At 33.4% G+C, this 18,274-nt stretch overlaps 1 protein-coding gene and 1 pseudogene across 1 annotated transcript; one reads left to right on the top strand and one right to left on the bottom strand.

Annotated features, from left to right (window-relative positions):
• Positions 1–5,094: 5,094 nt before the first annotated feature.
• Positions 5,095–8,085, top strand: LOC120177049 (GDSL esterase/lipase At5g33370-like). Its single transcript, XM_039183306.1, has 5 exons — positions 5,095–5,332; positions 5,410–5,555; positions 7,154–7,390; positions 7,496–7,760; positions 7,841–8,085. Exons 1-5 carry the CDS (start codon positions 5,095–5,097, stop codon positions 8,053–8,055), a joined length of 1,101 nt encoding a protein of 366 aa, XP_039039237.1. The 3' UTR covers positions 8,056–8,085.
• A 1,066-nt stretch (positions 8,086–9,151) lies between these two features.
• LOC120177048 lies at positions 9,152–14,893 on the bottom strand (annotated as a pseudogene).
• Positions 14,894–18,274: the final 3,381 nt, after the last annotated feature.

Here is an 18,274-nt window from a genome sequence, read left to right as displayed (position 1 = left end):
TGCAGTTGTATTGTCGTTGTCCTTGAGATATCTGTCATCTAACATTATTAAATAACAGACAAGAATATATATTGAAGAGTTTAGCAATACATTGATCAAATGTAGTCTGATTTGGCATAACAATATATGTCCTATTAGAACATGCCTCGTATTAAGAAAAAAGGGAAGCAACGTCAAAACATTTAGTAAGAGGAAAATGGGATTTAATGTTACATTCCACTAATGTTATTAATTGTCAAAACTAGAAATTTGAAGTTAAAACAAATTGGTCGTTGTAATTCATTTTTCTTGTTAACAGAATTTATTTTGCACAAACTAAAACAAATTTTGATGACAATTTTGTAACTTTTGAAGTTTAATGACCGAAAGGATCTTTTGAGTATAGTATAGTGATTTTGGGTGCACTTTACCCTAAAAGTAATACATATTAAATAAGTCATATGTATTCTTTATCTGTTTTCAAATTCAATCATGTGAGTAGCTAAAAGTTACCTAATGAAAGTAGTATGTTACCGAACATAACTATAAATGTTGTGAATAGGATGAGTTAAAAAGAGTTGTCCATATAAAAAAAAATTATAGTTAATAAAAATAGGATAATCAATCAATAAATTAGGTATTTAATAATTATATCATAATGTATAAGAAAATATCTAATTTAAACCTAAAAAAAGAGACCGAACTAAAATTTCACCATTGCATTTTTTTTTTTTTTGAGTAATCATTGCCTTGTAACGACCAGAAACGAAACAGTAACACATCCAATTTAATAATATATTTCGTGCATTTATATATATATTATAATAGATAGATAGATAGATAATATATAAACTGTATGTATATGAGAAAAATGAAATTTATTGTTGTGGAGATATTTTATATGTTTATATTTTCGAGGCATGAAGGACATCGCTTATATAACAATAGAAGACACAGAACAATATTGAGATTTCATGTTGGAAGGTGATTTTTTCTATGGAGCTAAATCTAATTAAGACATGCATACTTTTTTCACCCATATCAGTTTTAGATGGTTAAACAATGTTTGATGTTGAAAAGTTTGTTTAAAAGGATAGAATCGCCTTAATCGTTTTATGTTTTAGGTTAGGTATAATAGAATATTTACAATTTGGTCTGGGTTCAATATTGAAACTAAAATCAAATTCGGAAATTGATTACACACAAAGAATGATAAAATATCTCCACCATACTTCAAAATTATATCTTAATGAGGTGTTTGGTTCACAGAATGTAAGATTACTTTTGAGAATAACATTACTGGAATGTAACATTACTATGTGAATATTATATTATCTTGTTTGGTTTGTTTAGCAGGAATTTAATATTATAGTGTTTGGTTGGATAAATATAAGATTACTTAGATGTATATTTTTACTAAATTATCCTTGTGATATATTTTTTAAAGTTAAACTTTAATATTAATTTATAAATATTGAATGAAAAAACATAAAAATATTTTAATCGTTATACTATCTAACTTTTGAGGAGAAATTACATTTAATATATAATCAGTATATTAAATTTATATTTTTAAATAATGTTCATAAGTATCATATTTATTTATATAAAATATAATATAATATAAAAAATAATATTATGATAGTAAAATATTATTTTAAATAATTACATTTTTACAATAATACTATTTTTCATCCCATAAAATTATAAATAGTAAAATATTGAATATTAAAAATATAAAATATTTTAAATTCTCAAAATTATTAATATTTTAGTAAATCAAACTCTTTGTATATTATAATTATTTTTATAATTTTGAGTAAAGTATAAAAAATAAGAATTTAGAATGATCATTATAAAAAGAATTCATTAGTCCAAGTGTATTCATGTCCAAAGTAGTGTGAATGTAAGATTACTTAAGAATTTGGGAGGTAATGACATTCCCACCATTTCAACTAAAAAATTGCTACTATTGGGAAAAGAGTATTTCTGGTAATGTAAGATTCCGTGAACCAAACGTGAGAATATAATTCCAGAAAAAAATATTCTCCTTTGTAATGTAAGATTCCGCAAACCCAACGCACCCTAAGAAGAATGCACATGTTATCTTGTCCGGAACTGAATATGAAGTTTTTCGACCGAAGAAGGAAGAGCGGAGTTGACGAGTAGGCATAGACTCAATATTAACTTTATGCTTGGCCCGAACAAAATAAGAGGCTCACAATAATTATATAATTAGTTTTTTTTTTTTTTGTAAAATTGACCTAATAGACGGGTAAAAGAATTGATTTATTAGACTATCTTCAAAATTAATTTGAGATCTGCGATATTTGTTACAGTGACTTAAAACTCTTCACATGGGCATGACAAGTTTCAATAAACTATATATTTTAATTAGAATTTGTCATCCTGGCGTAATAAATTCTAATAAAAATTATATTTTTAAAAATTTATCACGTTGATGTGATGAGTTTAAATAAAAAATATTATTTAATCAAACTCATCATGTGAGTGTGCCGAATTTTTCTTACACCGTAACATTTACCATAAATTCCAAATTAATTTTAAGATGTTCTAATAATCCAATTTTGCCTCACTCTTTTTTTCTCCTCTTCACAAGGCTTTTGACAAAATTTTAATGTGCGTGGTGTCTTTGACTTCAAGTCAGTTTTTTTAGTTGTTCTCTTGGTTATTAGGGTTTCGTCTAACTAATCTGGATCGATTTGAATCGTATACCTGACTTTAGTGGATGAGCCTCATAGCAGATATTTTTTACATACACAAAGACTCAAACTCAGACATATTTAAGCGAAATCAAACTTCATACTACTTGAACAAGCCCGTTGGTTCAATTTATTTTAACATGAGACAAAATCAGTTGTATAAGTTATATCTCCAAACTGAACCGGCAAATTTTAACTCATCATATATACAAGAAGTTAAAACATGAGTAAAGCTTGTCAAGGAAATTATTAAATGCCAAATAATTAGGTTACCTTCTGATGGAAATGATTGAGGAATGATGAGAGATTGAGGGACCTCCTTGTTATAATATTCAGTCCTTTTAGTTCTTTTAATATTCCTTCTTTGTTCGTCTTTCAAGTTAGTTTTGCAATCTAAATGGTTTTAGTCTCTTTATTTAATTAATTTTTTAAATATTTATACTTCGATTTAATATTATTTGATTCAATTGTTTTCATAATCTCATTATTAGGTTTAAATCGATAATATCATTAATTTGAAATCGATAATATCATTAATTTGAAATCGATAATGCTTATGATATTTTCATGAATAATAACAAAAAGTATGCACATTATTTATTTAACCAAAATAATAATAATGTTATCGATTTAGACCTACTAATAATATTAAGAAAATAAAAAATGAAGTTTTATGGAATTAAAGGGATTAAATCCCAATTTTAGCACAGAAGATGAACTGATGCCGTAATTATACCTAGTTTTGATGTAATATTCCTAATTTTGTATTTCTTTATGGTGATGAACGGCGTCTATGTTTTTTTGAAAACGTATAGGCTTAAAGTAAAAATAAGTCCTTAAATTATGTCATCCTTTTTTTAAGCCCCAAACTATAGTTTGGTCAAGCTAAGTACTTTATTATATTTTATTATTTTAAGTCCTGTCATTTTTTCACTTAGAAAAATATTTTTCGGCCAATAAGATGTTGACATGTCATTCAAAATTAGGTACTTTTTTTGACTAAAAAAATAGTTCAGAGGCTTGAAGCAAAAAAGAGAGACATAATTTAGAGACTTCTTTTGACCAAAAATAATTTAGGTACTTAAACTGGTTACATATAATAGTTTAAGGAGTAATTTTGACAAAAACATAGTTGAGGGGTATAAAGAAAAAAGGAGTATAGTTTCGAGACTTTTTTAGTTTAAACCAAAAATATATCCCTAGTATATAATTCATGGGTAAATTACATCATTCCTCGCTGAATTTACTTTCTCTCCTATTTCATTAAATGTACTTTCAAATTTTCCAATATAATCACTAAACTTTCAATTGCTCATGTTTTGATCACTCTAAATTATTATTTTGATATGATGTGATATTTTTTATTAAAATATAAAAATAATTTAAAATAAATAAAAACAATATTTTATTATTATTAAATTTAAAAATATATAAAATAATCACCGCCCACCGTCGACCACAATCAACCATCAAAATCAACAACTGTTCAATCCCAAATTTCATGGATCATTTTGCCTCGATCTCTCAACTCTGAATCTAGTGGTTGTTTCATCCTAAAATGTCCCAAAACCAGTGCGTCTCGATGGAAACACTTTGATTTCTACACTTTCAATCTCCTATTCGTGGACTTCGAAGCATGTTTCAATAAAATGGAGGTTGAATTTCAACTTATGGGGTCGAGACAAAGCAACCCACGAAATCTGAGACCGAACGATCATCATTTACTACGGTCGATGGTGACCAACGTTTCAAATTTCTCATTTTGTATCGAATTTAGAGCATGTTCTGACAAAATAGAGGTTGGATTCAGACTCAGTGGGTCAAGACGAAGTGACATATGGAATTTGGGACCGAACGGTCACCATCTACGGCCATCGACGGTGACATCCAACGCCGACGAACAGTGGACGATCAACTTCTGTTTTTATTTTATATTTTAAATTATTTTATATTAAATAATAAAAAATGTCATGTCATACCAAAATAATAATAAAATAATATAGAGTGATCAAAACAGGAGCATTTTGAAAGTTTAGTGAGTAAATTGGAAAAGGTAAAAGTACAATGAGTGAAATAGGAGAAAGAGAAAAGTTGAGTGAGAAATTTTGTAATTTACCCATAATTCATTTTGCTTGTACTTTCCTTGTAATTTTCATAAAAAGATGGATTATTTGATTCGGAATTATTCTACTTACAGCTTGAAGATTCATTTCCTCAGGTTTTACCGCCTGGGTGATCACCGTCTTGACAGGTTGGAACAATGACACCCTTAACTTTACATGTTTATTCACATATTACATTCAACATACATAAATTCTCGACCCAACTTCTCATTTTTGTACGAGCAGGCAAAAATCGAAAACTAATAAAGCTCTGATATTGATTGTGTCTCATGGCAAAGAGTTGTATTTCACGTCTCCTTGTTGTTTTTCTGTCACTTGCAGTATCTTCGGCAGGTGCACCTCCACCAGCCGTCTACATCTTCGGAGATTCAACTCTTGACGTTGGCACTAATGACTTGATACCCGAGTGCCAAGCGAGGGCGGATGTCGCTTTTAACGGTATCGATTTCCCTTTCTCGGAGCCGACGGGCAGGTTCAGCAACGGCCTTAACACTGCTGATGAAATAGGTAAAGAGGACATATCCAACATATTCATTTTCATTTGATTTCCCTTATGTATGTTAATAAACATTTTTTGGTTTTAGTGATGCTGATGGGTCTAAAGAGGAGTCCACCACCTTTTCTTCGTCTTGTCCAGAATCCGTCGACTTTCAAGAAGAATATACTCAAGGGAGCCAACTTTGCCTCCGGAGGATCCGGTATTTTGAACACTACTGGACAGTATAACTACGTGAGCGTCTTATCGACTTTGCCTACAATTAATTCCTCTTTAAACACTAACCATGCCATTCTTGTTTACGCAGGCTAATCCCGAGGGTTACACAATTTTGAAACCCTCAATTCTAGATTTGTTTATTTTGAATTTGGATTGATTTCGAGTCACTTTAAATTTAAATCATTTCAGATTCGTGTCATTACGATCTAAAATTCGAGTTATTACAGGTTTGAATTATGACCGCTTTAAACACGAAGAATTTTTAAAGAAAAAATAACCTCAGTGACCGAAAATGCCTTATAATATACGATTTTAACCATTTTTTTTTTGGATTTGTCAAAATGACCAACAAAATTGCAACGCGATCTCGAATTCGCAACGCGAACTCCAATTTCGCAACTCAGTTTCCAAAAGCGCAACGTGAATAGTAAAATCGCAACGCGAATTTAGAAAATCGCAAAATCGCGTTGCGAATTTCAAATGGTAACTCTCTGCTTCTAGACTGGGATTTTAAATGGAAAATAAAACTTATCTACATGTGTATAGGAATAAGCTTTTTTTAATATAATTCAAAATTTAATTTTTTAAATGTATTTCATTAGTCTGAGTTAATGATTCTTTCAAATTTCAAACTTTAATTAATTTAATTTAGAATAATTTGTAATGAAGATTGACAAATGAAATAGATTTGTTATTCATTTACATATAAATTTTTTCACGTGTACGAATAATTTTTATAAAAATTATTTATGTACTTTTCCAACAAATTATTATAGATGGATGATAAGAGATAATTTACATATAGATTCATTGCGATTTTACTATTCACGTTGTGATTTTACTATTCACGTTGCGATTTTTACTATTTACGTTGCGAATTTGACTATCGCGTTGCGAATTTAACTTTTGTATTGTGAATTTGATTATCGCGTTGCGAATTTGACTTATGTGTTGCGATTTACATATTCGCGTTGCGAATTTGTTGATCATTTTGGTAAATCCAAAAAAAAGTTGGTTAAAATCGTATATTATAATGCATTTTCGGTCACTGAGGTTATTTACTCATTTTTAAATTATTTGTTACTTTTTATTTCATGTTTAACTTTTTTGGTTTTATTTCAGTTTTGAATTTGAATCAATCCAGATTCTAATTCATCGAATTGTGTTATATTTAAATTAAAGTTGAACAAATCAAATTTTTAAATTCAAACCATAATAGATATTTAATACATATGACAATTTAATATAAATAACTCTTTAAACACCAAAATAGATAATAATACTAGTTATTTGGGCTAACTAATGATAATATAAAGAAATATAAAATTATATCATATTAAATAATGGGTGATGAAATTATTATTTTATTTTATTTTCCTTATGCTTTGGTTGAAATCAAAAAGGCGAATATCAAAATTTACAATTATTTATATATAATTATAGTAGCATTTTTGGAGGTGGGTAGCTCATATATATTCATTATTTTGAGAAAATTATTACATTTAATTTAGTGTGTTAAAATGAAATTAAAAAATAAGAAAAATTGTATAACCATTTTAGGGAAAAAGTAATAAAATTTTGAATTGTTAATCACCGCTGATACATATGTGCAGAAGAGGGTGATATCCTTGGAGGAGCAGATCCAACAATTCTCAACCGTTCGTTCAAACATCACAAACATGACGGGTAGTGATGCACAAACTGATGCCATTCTTTCCAAAGCATTCTTCCTTATAAGTATCGGAAGCAATGACATCTTTGAGTATCTGCTTAACATCACCGTACCACCATCGATGACCATACCGGAGTTCAACGCCACATTGGTATCCTCATACGAAAATCATCTAAAGGTTCGACACGGATTCGGCCTTTCATTTCCTTAAAATCATTCCTTACAAACTAGTACATCGTCATTGCTCACCGTTATCATCCATTGTGGCTCATTCACCATTCAGACTCTGTACGAGCTGGGCGCGCGAACATTCGGTATCTTAACCGTTCCACCAATTGGGTGCACCCCATTTGCTCGAGCTGTTTTCAGTATTCCGATGTATCATAACGACAGCTGCTTTTTACCGGCCCAGCAGTTTGCGCAGGCATTCTATACGGAGGCGGTGGCCTTACTAGAAAAGTTTAGCTCCCAAGTTCAGGACATACAATATGCACTGGCGAATACATATTTGATGACCGCTTCTGTGATGGAAGATATGTTGGCCTTTGGTAAGCAATCATTTTATCATTTGAAAAACATTTGTAACATGGTACATTTTACCACCCAAGTCCGACCTCTTGTGATTCAGGTTTCAAGGATATTTCATCAGCTTGTTGCGGAAATGGGACTTACCAGTGCAATCAAACGGCCAGCGTTTGCTCGAATCGAGAGGAGTATTTGTTTTGGGACCGGTTTCATCCTACACAGAGAGCTTCGGAGTTGGCAGCCCTGACTCTGTTTGGTGCATCGGAATGGCTTGTGGCTCCCATGAATTTCAGTCAGTTGTTGGTGGTTAACATTTAGGGGCAACCCCAAACACACGCACAAACAAATAATTTCGCATCTTTGTATCACTTTTGTTTTTAAACACAAAAGACATTGAGTTTGGGATGAGGGTGGGAGTAGTCCAATCCAAGCATGCGAATCAAATAAGTATAGAGTGTAGAGCTGTTTGCTCTTACATGGATCCTACAGGTTTTCTACCTTTTCAACTAAATTAATAATATGCATTTTGTGATATTCATGTGTATCACCATTTTTCACGAGGTGCCACACAGGTTTTACGAGTATTTCTATTTCCTTCTATTATTATTATTATTATTATTTTTTGTTGTTACCCTTCTGGTTCCAATGCTTCAACTTGATTAATCTGTGCCGCCGCGACGCATACCTAATTTTAGTGGATGAGTATCCTGACAAGGATTTTCTCTATACACAATGACTTGAATTCGAGACTTTGCTCGAGCGATATCAAGCTGCTTACCACTTAAATCAACATTGTTTGGTATTATTATTATTATTATTATTATTATTATTATGTGATAATATAATCTATTTTAAAATTATATAATATAATAATATTTTTTTAATTCATTCATGATATATAAAATTATACGAGCTGAATGATGTAATATAAAGAGTAAAATATTTGTATCTCAACTTTATTATTATTATTTTTTATTTTAATCATCGATATTTTAATTTTATCCATCAAATCATTTAGCCATTTAAATACTTTAATTAGATCATTTGATGTTAACATTCACGTCAACACTCAACAAAAGTGATAACATGAAAATTAACAAAATTAATATAATTATACATTTTAATCTTTAATATTCATGTATTCTATCAATTTAATTTTAATCTTAATAAAATTAAATAAATGTTTTACAAAGAGATACAACACAAGGCTGATTGTTTTACAATCTCACCCATTCCATGAATTATATATCATAAATGTCCGTATTGGTAAATTCTACGAGATACAACATACAACATCGTTCCACGATGGGCATGTTAGAGACTACATTACTTACTCTTGTCACAAAACCATCTTTGTCTGCAGAGTAGCAACAATTTCAGATCGAACCAACCCTTTCCAATAATGGCATTTGCCTTAGCGTTTACTCTCATCTTTATTGTTTGTATCACTATCCTTGTTGCTTGATGTGTACTGACCGGTTGATGATGTTGAATATCCAGGGACACTTGGAGAGTACCCAGAACTAGGACTGCACACACACAACATTTAAATATAAATAAGGGTAAAGTATAGTAATGGTCATTGAACTTTTTTAAAGCTTCCATTTAAGTCCCCCAAATTTTAAAACGTGCAATACAGTCCTCCAACATTTTGTCCATTTGCAATATGGTCCCCGACGTAACCAGTCGTTTGACGCTGTTACACTGTCGTTAGTACGTTTTCAATATGTTCACTGAACATTTCAGGCGCTTGCATTTAGGTCCCCCAACTTTTAAACTTGCAACACAATCCTCAATTTCATTCTAAACCCCAAATTTTTTTTCGATCTCGAATTTCCTTTTTTTCTTTTCTCTTCTCATTTCCAGCGTAACTTTTCAGTCGGGGATGCATGGAAAATTCTAATCTAACTTTGAATTATGTGGAGGTGTTGACTTGAATAAGGGTCCATTGAGAGAAGACCCGGCCAATGGACTATCGGGACCATCAACAATTCAAGGTGTAATGTTAGATACAGGTCATCTCAGATGAAGCATAGATGTTCGATGAAATGATTGTAAGAAAAAAAATGGGGTTAGAAATGCAGAGTTGACAAATACTACTAAGATGAACTAAGTATCATTGTTGAAAGTCACCAACAAAACTGGAATTATTTTGTATAAATGGCATATAATAATTTCTTCGTTTAATCCTTGTGGTTAAAGATTTTCGAACAGATGATCAAATATAATGAAATACCAAACAACCCATTAACCTCTTAGTCTCCTTCGCTCACATGCAGTCTCGTTTGGTTTTTGTTCTTCAATTTTCCGCCATGTAAAATTGTAAACCCAAGCAGTGCTCTGTCTTTCAGCTTTTCATTTACAAAGAAAAAATGCAGGAAGAATTGCTGGAACGCAATACCGATTGCGTTTATTTCTTAGCCTCTCCCTTTACTTGCAAGAAGGTATTTATTTTCTCTTTTGGGCTATCCGGAAGTAAGTTTTTCCTCTTTCGCACTTTTCCATTTTCAGTTCGCATTGTGTATTTTTTTGTTGAAATTTTTATGTTTCTGGAACTACATATCAATGATCTGGATATTTAGTATTAGTTTTGAACCAAAACCATCTAATTTTCTTTCTTTCTTTCTTCCTAATCAAAACTTTTAGTACTCCTTATGAAAGGTATTCAGTCCATCAGAATAGAAGTGAAATCGGGTCCTAGGGTCAATATTTGTTATCTTCTTATTTGGTTTTTCTTTAAATCGGGGAATTGGTTGTGATTATCGACATAGTGAAATCACCAGGCTCAATCTGAGAGACTGCTGGTACTAGTTTACTGGGAATTGTATTGATCCAACCTGTGGTTTTCGGCGTCATGTGAGATCGTATTATTTTTAATAAGTTCATGTTGATTATGGGACTGATATATCGTAAAAGAATTGGATTTTTTACATATTTTGGAAATTTTACAATTGAATTATAGCTTTAGAAGACAATTGTAACACCCCTAACTCGTACCCGACTCGGATAGGAATCTGAGGTGTCACGTTGACTTTGACTTTTCAAAACATATGGAATTAACAAATAAAAACCAATTTAATTTTTAATCAAGATAAAAAGGTAGAAACCTTAAATTAAATAAGATAATAATTACACATTCATAATTTACATAAAAGCTTTGATAATTTACATAAACACAAAATATATGAGTTTACAAAATAGATCAGAGCATTTCAAATAAAATGTACAATACATGCCAACAGTTTACAAAATTAACAAAAACTTACATTTAATTTGTCTTGATCTGATATTCACGGGTTATGTTATCCTCAACAAATCAGTCTTCAGCTTGCTTCAAACCTACGCGTGAGGAAATCAAACGTTAAGTCGATGACTCAGTGAGGCAGTTACTAAGAGTACTAACTTGATAAACAAAAGCTTTATTTGTTTTATCGAAACATTTTATAAAAACTCCATTTTGTTTCCATGTAAAAAAATATACTTATTTATATTATTCACTTTGTATAGCTTTGTTCCAAATGCCCAATGTATACTACTAAGAACTCTAGGTATTTGAGTACATTGAGGTTGTGCACTAATGTTGTCACCACAACTCGTAATTTGCACCGAAGTGCCACATAATTGTCCCGAAGGACCACATATGTTTGCACCGAAGTACCAAATAAGTTTGCACCACAGTGCCACATAATTGTCCCGAATGACCACATAAAAACCTCGACTCTTGGCATGCCAACTATACCACTAATCCTCATACATATACCTTGGGCTATTAATCACATAATTATTTTCAATCATTATTCGAAGTGTCTCTTATTCACATAGTTACTTTCACATACACTTGTTCAAAGGTCACATTTTCATAATCATATAATCATAAAACATAACTTATATAATATAAATTGAATAAAACATTGCAATATAACATAAAAGAAATTGTAAAGTTTTCGATCGAAAACACTGAGGTTAGCTTATCGCAAGTCTTCCTCAATTCTGCTACAAAACCAAGAAGTTGCACTCACATTTACCTCACTAAAGTCCTAAACAAAATCATTAACACTTTTGAATCGGTACTTATAATGTCGAGCTGACCGGAAGTTGATTATTTTCAACAACTACACAAAACAATCGAAAATCAATATCGTACTTCGAATCACTTATAATCAAAAATGATAACATGTGATGAAAGGAACACTAAATTTTCATTTCATGCCTAGAAGTATCGATACTACCACTACAGTACTGATACTTCCCTTCAGGGGTATCGATACCTCATGACGGTACCGATACCATTCCGAGGTTCTAGAATTGTATCTTGAAAATGGTATCGATACTACCAACTCAATATCAATACCTTCTTCAACCAGTATCGATGTCATCCTTAGAAAACCACATATTTAACCCTTGAAGTATCGGTATTGTTCTAATGGTACCAATACTCTATGCCCATAATGGTTATTTTCAATTCGAAAATCAACCAAAATCCTCCTAAATCTCTTATTTTCATCACACATTAAGCCTTTAAGCTCACCCTTATACTTCCAAACCAACTTGTCCTCATTTACTACTCTTAATTATCCAAAATCTTGTCTAAACACTTAAATCTCAAAATCATACCAATATTTCAAACATATTCTTAATCATTTCTATTACTCATACCTTCTTAAATTGATCATTGACAAGTCAAATATCCAAGTAACACTTCAAAAACTACACTATATCAACAATTCATCTTAACACCCATTTTATAAATTCATTTCTAATCTACTCCTCTTGTTGTTTTAATCCTATATAAGCTTTCCTTAAGCTTATATAACACCCAAGCTTTCATTACCAAACCAAAAATTTGAAGAAACCAACAAATTTTGCAAACTTACCTTTGAATGGAGGGTTCACAGCAAGAGGAAGAAGAGAAAAAAATGATTCCAGATCTCTCCAAATACACGTGTTTATCCCCTAAATAAAGGAGATAATTATCCTTTATCATGAAAAGATCATATTGCCCTCTCCATAAATCCAAAATTGTTATCACCCATACACAGAATTTCCATCATAAATCATTGAATTTATCAATTTATTCTAATTCAACCACTAAGTTTAACAGTCTTACATTATGGTCACTGGCCTGATAATTAGGATATTACAACAATTTTGCATGCACGTAACTCGAAAGGCATCATGACAGGGTAGTATATTTAGAACAGCTACTTGACCCTGTCATGATGTCTTTCGAGTTGTGAAAGAGACTGAGAGGTGAATGCGTTGTTTGGGATTTCATTATATTTGATCATCTGTTAGAAAATATTTAACCACAAGGATTAAACGAAAAAATTATTATATGCCATTTATACAAAATAATTCCATATTTGTTTGTGACTTTCAACAATGATACTTAGTTCATCTTAGTAGTATTTGTCAACTCTGCATTTCTAACCCCATTTTTTTCTCACAAGCATTTCATCGAACATCTATGCTTGACCTGAGATGACTTGTATCTAACATTACACCTTGAATCATTGATGGTCCCGATAGTCCCTTGGTCTGGTCTTCTCTCAATGAACTCTTATTCAAGTCAACACCTCCACATAATTCAAAGTTAGATTAGAATTTCCTATGCATCCCCGACTGAAAAGTTACGCTGGAAATGAGAAGAGAGAAGCAAAAAAGGAAATTTGAGATCGAAAAAGAACTTGGGGTTTATAATGAAATTGAAGACTGTGTTGCAAGTTTTAAAAGTTGTGGGACCTAAATGCAAGCGTCTAAAAAGTTCAATGACCATATTGCAAACGTACTAACGATAGTGTAACGGCGTCAAATGGCCGATTATGTCGGGATCATATTGCAAACGGACTAAATGTTGGGGACTGTATTGTAAGTTTTAAAAGTTGGAGGACCTAAATGAAATATTTAGAAAAGTTCAATGACCATTACTATACTTTACCCTATAAATAAATAAAAAGAACAAAATATTTAAATTTATCATCTGGTCTGTGCTTACCAGTATTGTTGTGAACTTGGGTTGTAGTTTGAACTCACTCCAGAATTGTATGGGCTGGTTTCAGAGAAATAAAACAATACACAAATTATGAAAAGGTTTTACAACAAATATGGTACCAACAGAAATATGTAACAACCATTTGCTTTGATATGAAAATATCACAACTGGAAGATAAAAGGTCACCTGCTAGAACTGTATGTTGGACTTGAAGGCGAATAAAATGGAGAAGTCGGTGAGTACGATGGTGATGTCGGGTTGCAAGACAAACAGAAAAAATTAAATTCATCAAAAACAAAGTCCCAAGCACACAATATAAGAAAAAATATAAATTCATAAAAAACAAGGCAAACAGGGAAGAATGAAATTTTGTAACAGTGATACCACCTGAACATCAGCAGCAATACAAAAAAGTGATTTTGGTCTACCATGACTTACCTGTAGTTATGTGATGTTGGACTGTAAGGATTGGAAGGAGACAACCTTGGACTACTTGGTGAGTATGCCAGAGATGGACTATACTTGGCTGACTGCGGGTTGTAACTTGAGAGGTAGGGCTATTGGTGATGTGGGACTGTAACTTGGTGAGGTTGGACTTTACCCAGTAGAAGTCGGGCTATAAGCAGGTGAAGTAGGGCTTTACGATGGAGATGTGGGGCTATAGGAGGGTGAGGTTGGGCTGTACGAAGGAGATGTTGGGCTCTATGATGGTGATGTTGGGCTGTATGATGGAGAACTGGGGCTATACGCAGGTGAAGTTGGGCTATATGCAGGTGAAGTTGGGCTGTAGCTCGGGGATGTGGGGCTGTAACTTGGTGAGGTTGGAGAATAAGAGGGGCTTGTAGGAGAGTAGGCTGGACTTGTCGGACTGTATCCTGGTAAGCTAGGACTGTAAGTAGGTGACGTGGGACTATATCCAGGTGATGTAGGACTGTAACCAGGAGATGTATGACTGTAACCAGGAGAGGTAGGACTGTAGCCAGGTGATGATGGACTGTATCCTGGAGATGACATAGGCGAGAATGCCATCCCACCTACCTAAGGAGAGAACTGTGCATCTGAAATGGGTGAGAGGTGGATATTTGGGCTCAGCAAGTAATTTGGAGACATCATGCCTTCATGATAAGGAGTACCCGACACTGAAGAACGAGCAGGAGTTCCCATCTAGCCCTCAATCACGTTATATCATTTATTAATCTTGGCCTAGAACCTGACCCAAATTACTCTTAACCAACGTGTTTTCAGAAATTACTGGTCCCTCTAATGTTTAAAACCTTTTATTTTGTCCCTTAATATGCAATATCAACGCTAAGTATCTTTTAAATTTGGCCTTAATTTTAACTTTTTTTTATAGAGAAAATCGCCTCAGTGACCAAAAAAAAGTTATAATATATGATTTTAACCAACTTTTTTTGGATTTGCCAAAATGACCAACAAAATCGCAACGCGAAATAAAAATCGCAACGCGATCCCCAGAATCGCAAATCAGTTTCCAAAATCGCAACGCGATTCTTGAAAATCGCAATGCGATAGTACAAATTCGCATTGCGATTTTCCAAAATCGCAACGCGAATATGAAAATCGCAACGCGAACACATAAATCGCAACGCGTATCCGTAAATCGCAACGTGTATCCGTATATCGCAACGCGTATCCGTAAATCGCAACGATAATACATAAAATCGCAACGCGTATCCGTAAATCGCAACGCGATATTTAAAGCGCCATTATAATCGCTACGCGTATTTATTTTCAAATTACAAAAACCAATATTAAGACAAAATCCCGTAATCGCAACTCATAACCTAAAACCTAAAATCACAACTCAGTCCCATCTCCATCTCTCTCTCTACGGCGAAGAAATCCGTCCCCATCTCCGAAGATTTCCGTCCCCATCTCCGGCGAAATCCCTCACAACCATTCACGGTCAGAAATCCCTCACAATATTCAGAAATGGAAAATCAACCTCCGAGGGTTAGTTTTTTTAATTATTTTATTTTGAATGTTTGCATTATTGTAGGTTTTTCATATTGAAACTGATGATAAGTTTACTGGTCATTTCAATAATAGATTAACCATTTCACTTAGATTTCATTTCGCGTTACGATTCTGTCGTTGCGATTTTCATTTCGCGTTGCTATTCTCTCGTTGCGATTTTCAAGTTAGTATTTGTCTTTGTCTTTGTTCTGTCTTTTGGTTGAAGTAATGCAATCCATTCAAGTTTCAATTTGCAGAAGAGTCGCAACGAGATAAATGAAAATCGCAACGAGAGAATGACTGTCGCAACGAGAGAAATGAAAATCGCAACGAGAGAATCGCAACGCGAAATGAAAATCGCAACGAGAGAATCGCAACGCGAAACCAAAATCGCATTGTGATTTCATTTCGCGTTGTGATTCTCTCGTTGCGATTTTCATTTCGCGTTGCGATTCTCTAGTTGCGATTTTCATTTCGCGTTGCGATTCTCTCGTTGCGATTTTCATTTCAACCAAAAGACAAAACAGTGTTGCAAATTTTAGTTTCAAGAATAAACTACTACTTTTTATGTTTATTGTTTTTGGTATATCTTCACAGTGTAGTTTTTGGTATATTTAACTTGGTATGTTATTGTTTTTGTAGAAATTTTTTTCGGCTCAATTGACCTTGAGAAATAAAGTCAGCCTGGCCACTACAATTGCTTCGAAGCTTTCACCTGCTCAAAGACAATTGTTTGAGGAAACCTGCTTCGGGCCATGGCTGAGAGTACAACATCCGGGTGGAGATGCTAATTTGACCCATTTGTGGCTTCAGACCATGACATCAAATCTACCCGACAGTATACAACGTGGTGAGGAAGAGATATGGTTTCATTTCCACCAGCGTATACTTGTTTTTGGGCGGAAGGAGTTCTGCTTAATCACTGGTCTACGATTCGGACACGATGATGTAGGCCGGTACACTCGTCATATCGCCCGCCCATCATGGTTATCCCGGGTTTTTCCGGATGAGTCAATGGAGAAGCCGAACCTACATGTCGACGACCTGAAGAAATTGTTTAATAAGAAAGCTGGTTTCACTCGGATGGATGACGTCGATGTTGTCCGAGTATGACTTCTACTACTTGTGTATGCCGGCTTTTTAGGCAGAGAGGCCAGACAACCTATTCATCGGGAGCTAATAATATTGGTAGAGGACCTGAATGCATGGAATCTGTTTCCGTGGGGTTCGTATATATGGAAAGCTACCTGGACTAAGTTGTCGTCTGCCTTTGATGACCGCAAAAGTTTGCGGGGCGATGGGTCCAAATACACTTTGTCAGGCTTTGTTTGGGCCTTTAAGGTAAGAATTTCTATATAATGTTTCTAAAATTATAATTAATTATTTAACAATTACTAATTTTGTTATTATATTGTTTGTAGATTTGGATATTCGAGGCTTTCCCCAGCATGCGTACATATGCAATAAAAACGTCAATGATATTCCCAGGGCTATTTCCTGGAAGAGGAAAACTCTGTTGGATTGGGAAGACTTAATACCATATGCGACAATAAATAATGTAAGTTAACACAAATACTTTCATATAATATATAAACAAGTTATTAATAGTAGACGTTTAACTTTGTTTGAGTTTTTATATTTTAGGAGGCCAACATTCCATTACAAAGACTGACACCCACGGAGGAAGAGCTTGCCACTGATTGGTGGCAAGCTAGTCAGAGTTTTTTTGATGGCACGGATGATGAGCAGCATCCACTTCCTCCAATTCGAGAGCCATCACCTCACCTAGAGCCATCACCCGATCGACCCGACTATACACCTCTAGAACGAGAGCCATCACCTATCCCGTCACATCATCGAGCCTCTTCTCCACCATCACCTCATGATAGGCGACCGGCAAAGATGCCACGACTCCTATCTCCCTGTTCTCCACCTCCACCTCAACGGGATGAGTCAAGGGAGTTACGTGATGAGGTCAATGCCTTGCGTGAGGAGATCGGTACTCTACGCGATAACGATGGTGCATGGCGTGTGGAGGTGTCAACTTTACGTGGTGAGGTTGCCGCTCTACGTGAGATGATAGTATCGTTGCAGAATGAGGTTCATACTCTACGCAACGAGGTAAGTTTAAGATTTTCCATATTTAACTTAATGATAAATTTACTCGTAATTTCACTTAGATTAGCCATTTCACTTAGATTGCTTAGTAAATTTATTCGGTTGCTGCCAATTCTGCTAAACTGTGTATTCTTTAACACTGTGAAATAGTATTTGTCTTTGTTTTGTCTTTTGGTTGAAAGTAAATTTGTTCGGTTGCTGCCAATTCTGCTAAACTGTGTATTCTTTAACACTGTGAAATAGTATTTGTCTTTGTTTTGTCTTTTGGTTGAAAGTAAATTTGTTCGGTTGCTGCCAATTCTGCTAAACTGTGTATTCTTTAACACTGTGAAATAGTATTTGTCTTGTTTTGTCTTTTGGTTGAAAGTAAATTTGTTCGGTTGCTGCCAATTCTGCTAAACTGTGTATTCTTTAACACTGTGAAATAGTATTTGTCTTTGTTTTGTCTTT

This window comes from Hibiscus syriacus, unplaced genomic scaffold (assembly GCF_006381635.1).
Source record: "Hibiscus syriacus cultivar Baekdansim isolate YM2019G1 unplaced genomic scaffold, ASM638163v2 tig00112281_pilon, whole genome shotgun sequence".
In the NCBI taxonomy this organism is placed as follows: domain Eukaryota; kingdom Viridiplantae; phylum Streptophyta; class Magnoliopsida; order Malvales; family Malvaceae; genus Hibiscus; species Hibiscus syriacus.
This window is presented reverse-complemented; position numbering and strand designations above follow the sequence as displayed.

Bases quoted from the DNA above. Each gene is read 5' to 3' on its own strand.
- LOC120177049 (XM_039183306.1), top strand. From the start codon at position 5,095: ATGGCAAAGAGTTGTATTTCACGTCTCCTTGTTGTTTTTCTGTCACTT. The intron at 5,333-5,409 runs GTAAAGAGGACA...TTTTGGTTTTAG, and splicing joins TAACACTGCTGATGAAATAG to TGATGCTGATGGGTCTAAAG. The intron at 7,761-7,840 runs GTAAGCAATCAT...CTTGTGATTCAG, and splicing joins GGAAGATATGTTGGCCTTTG to GTTTCAAGGATATTTCATCA.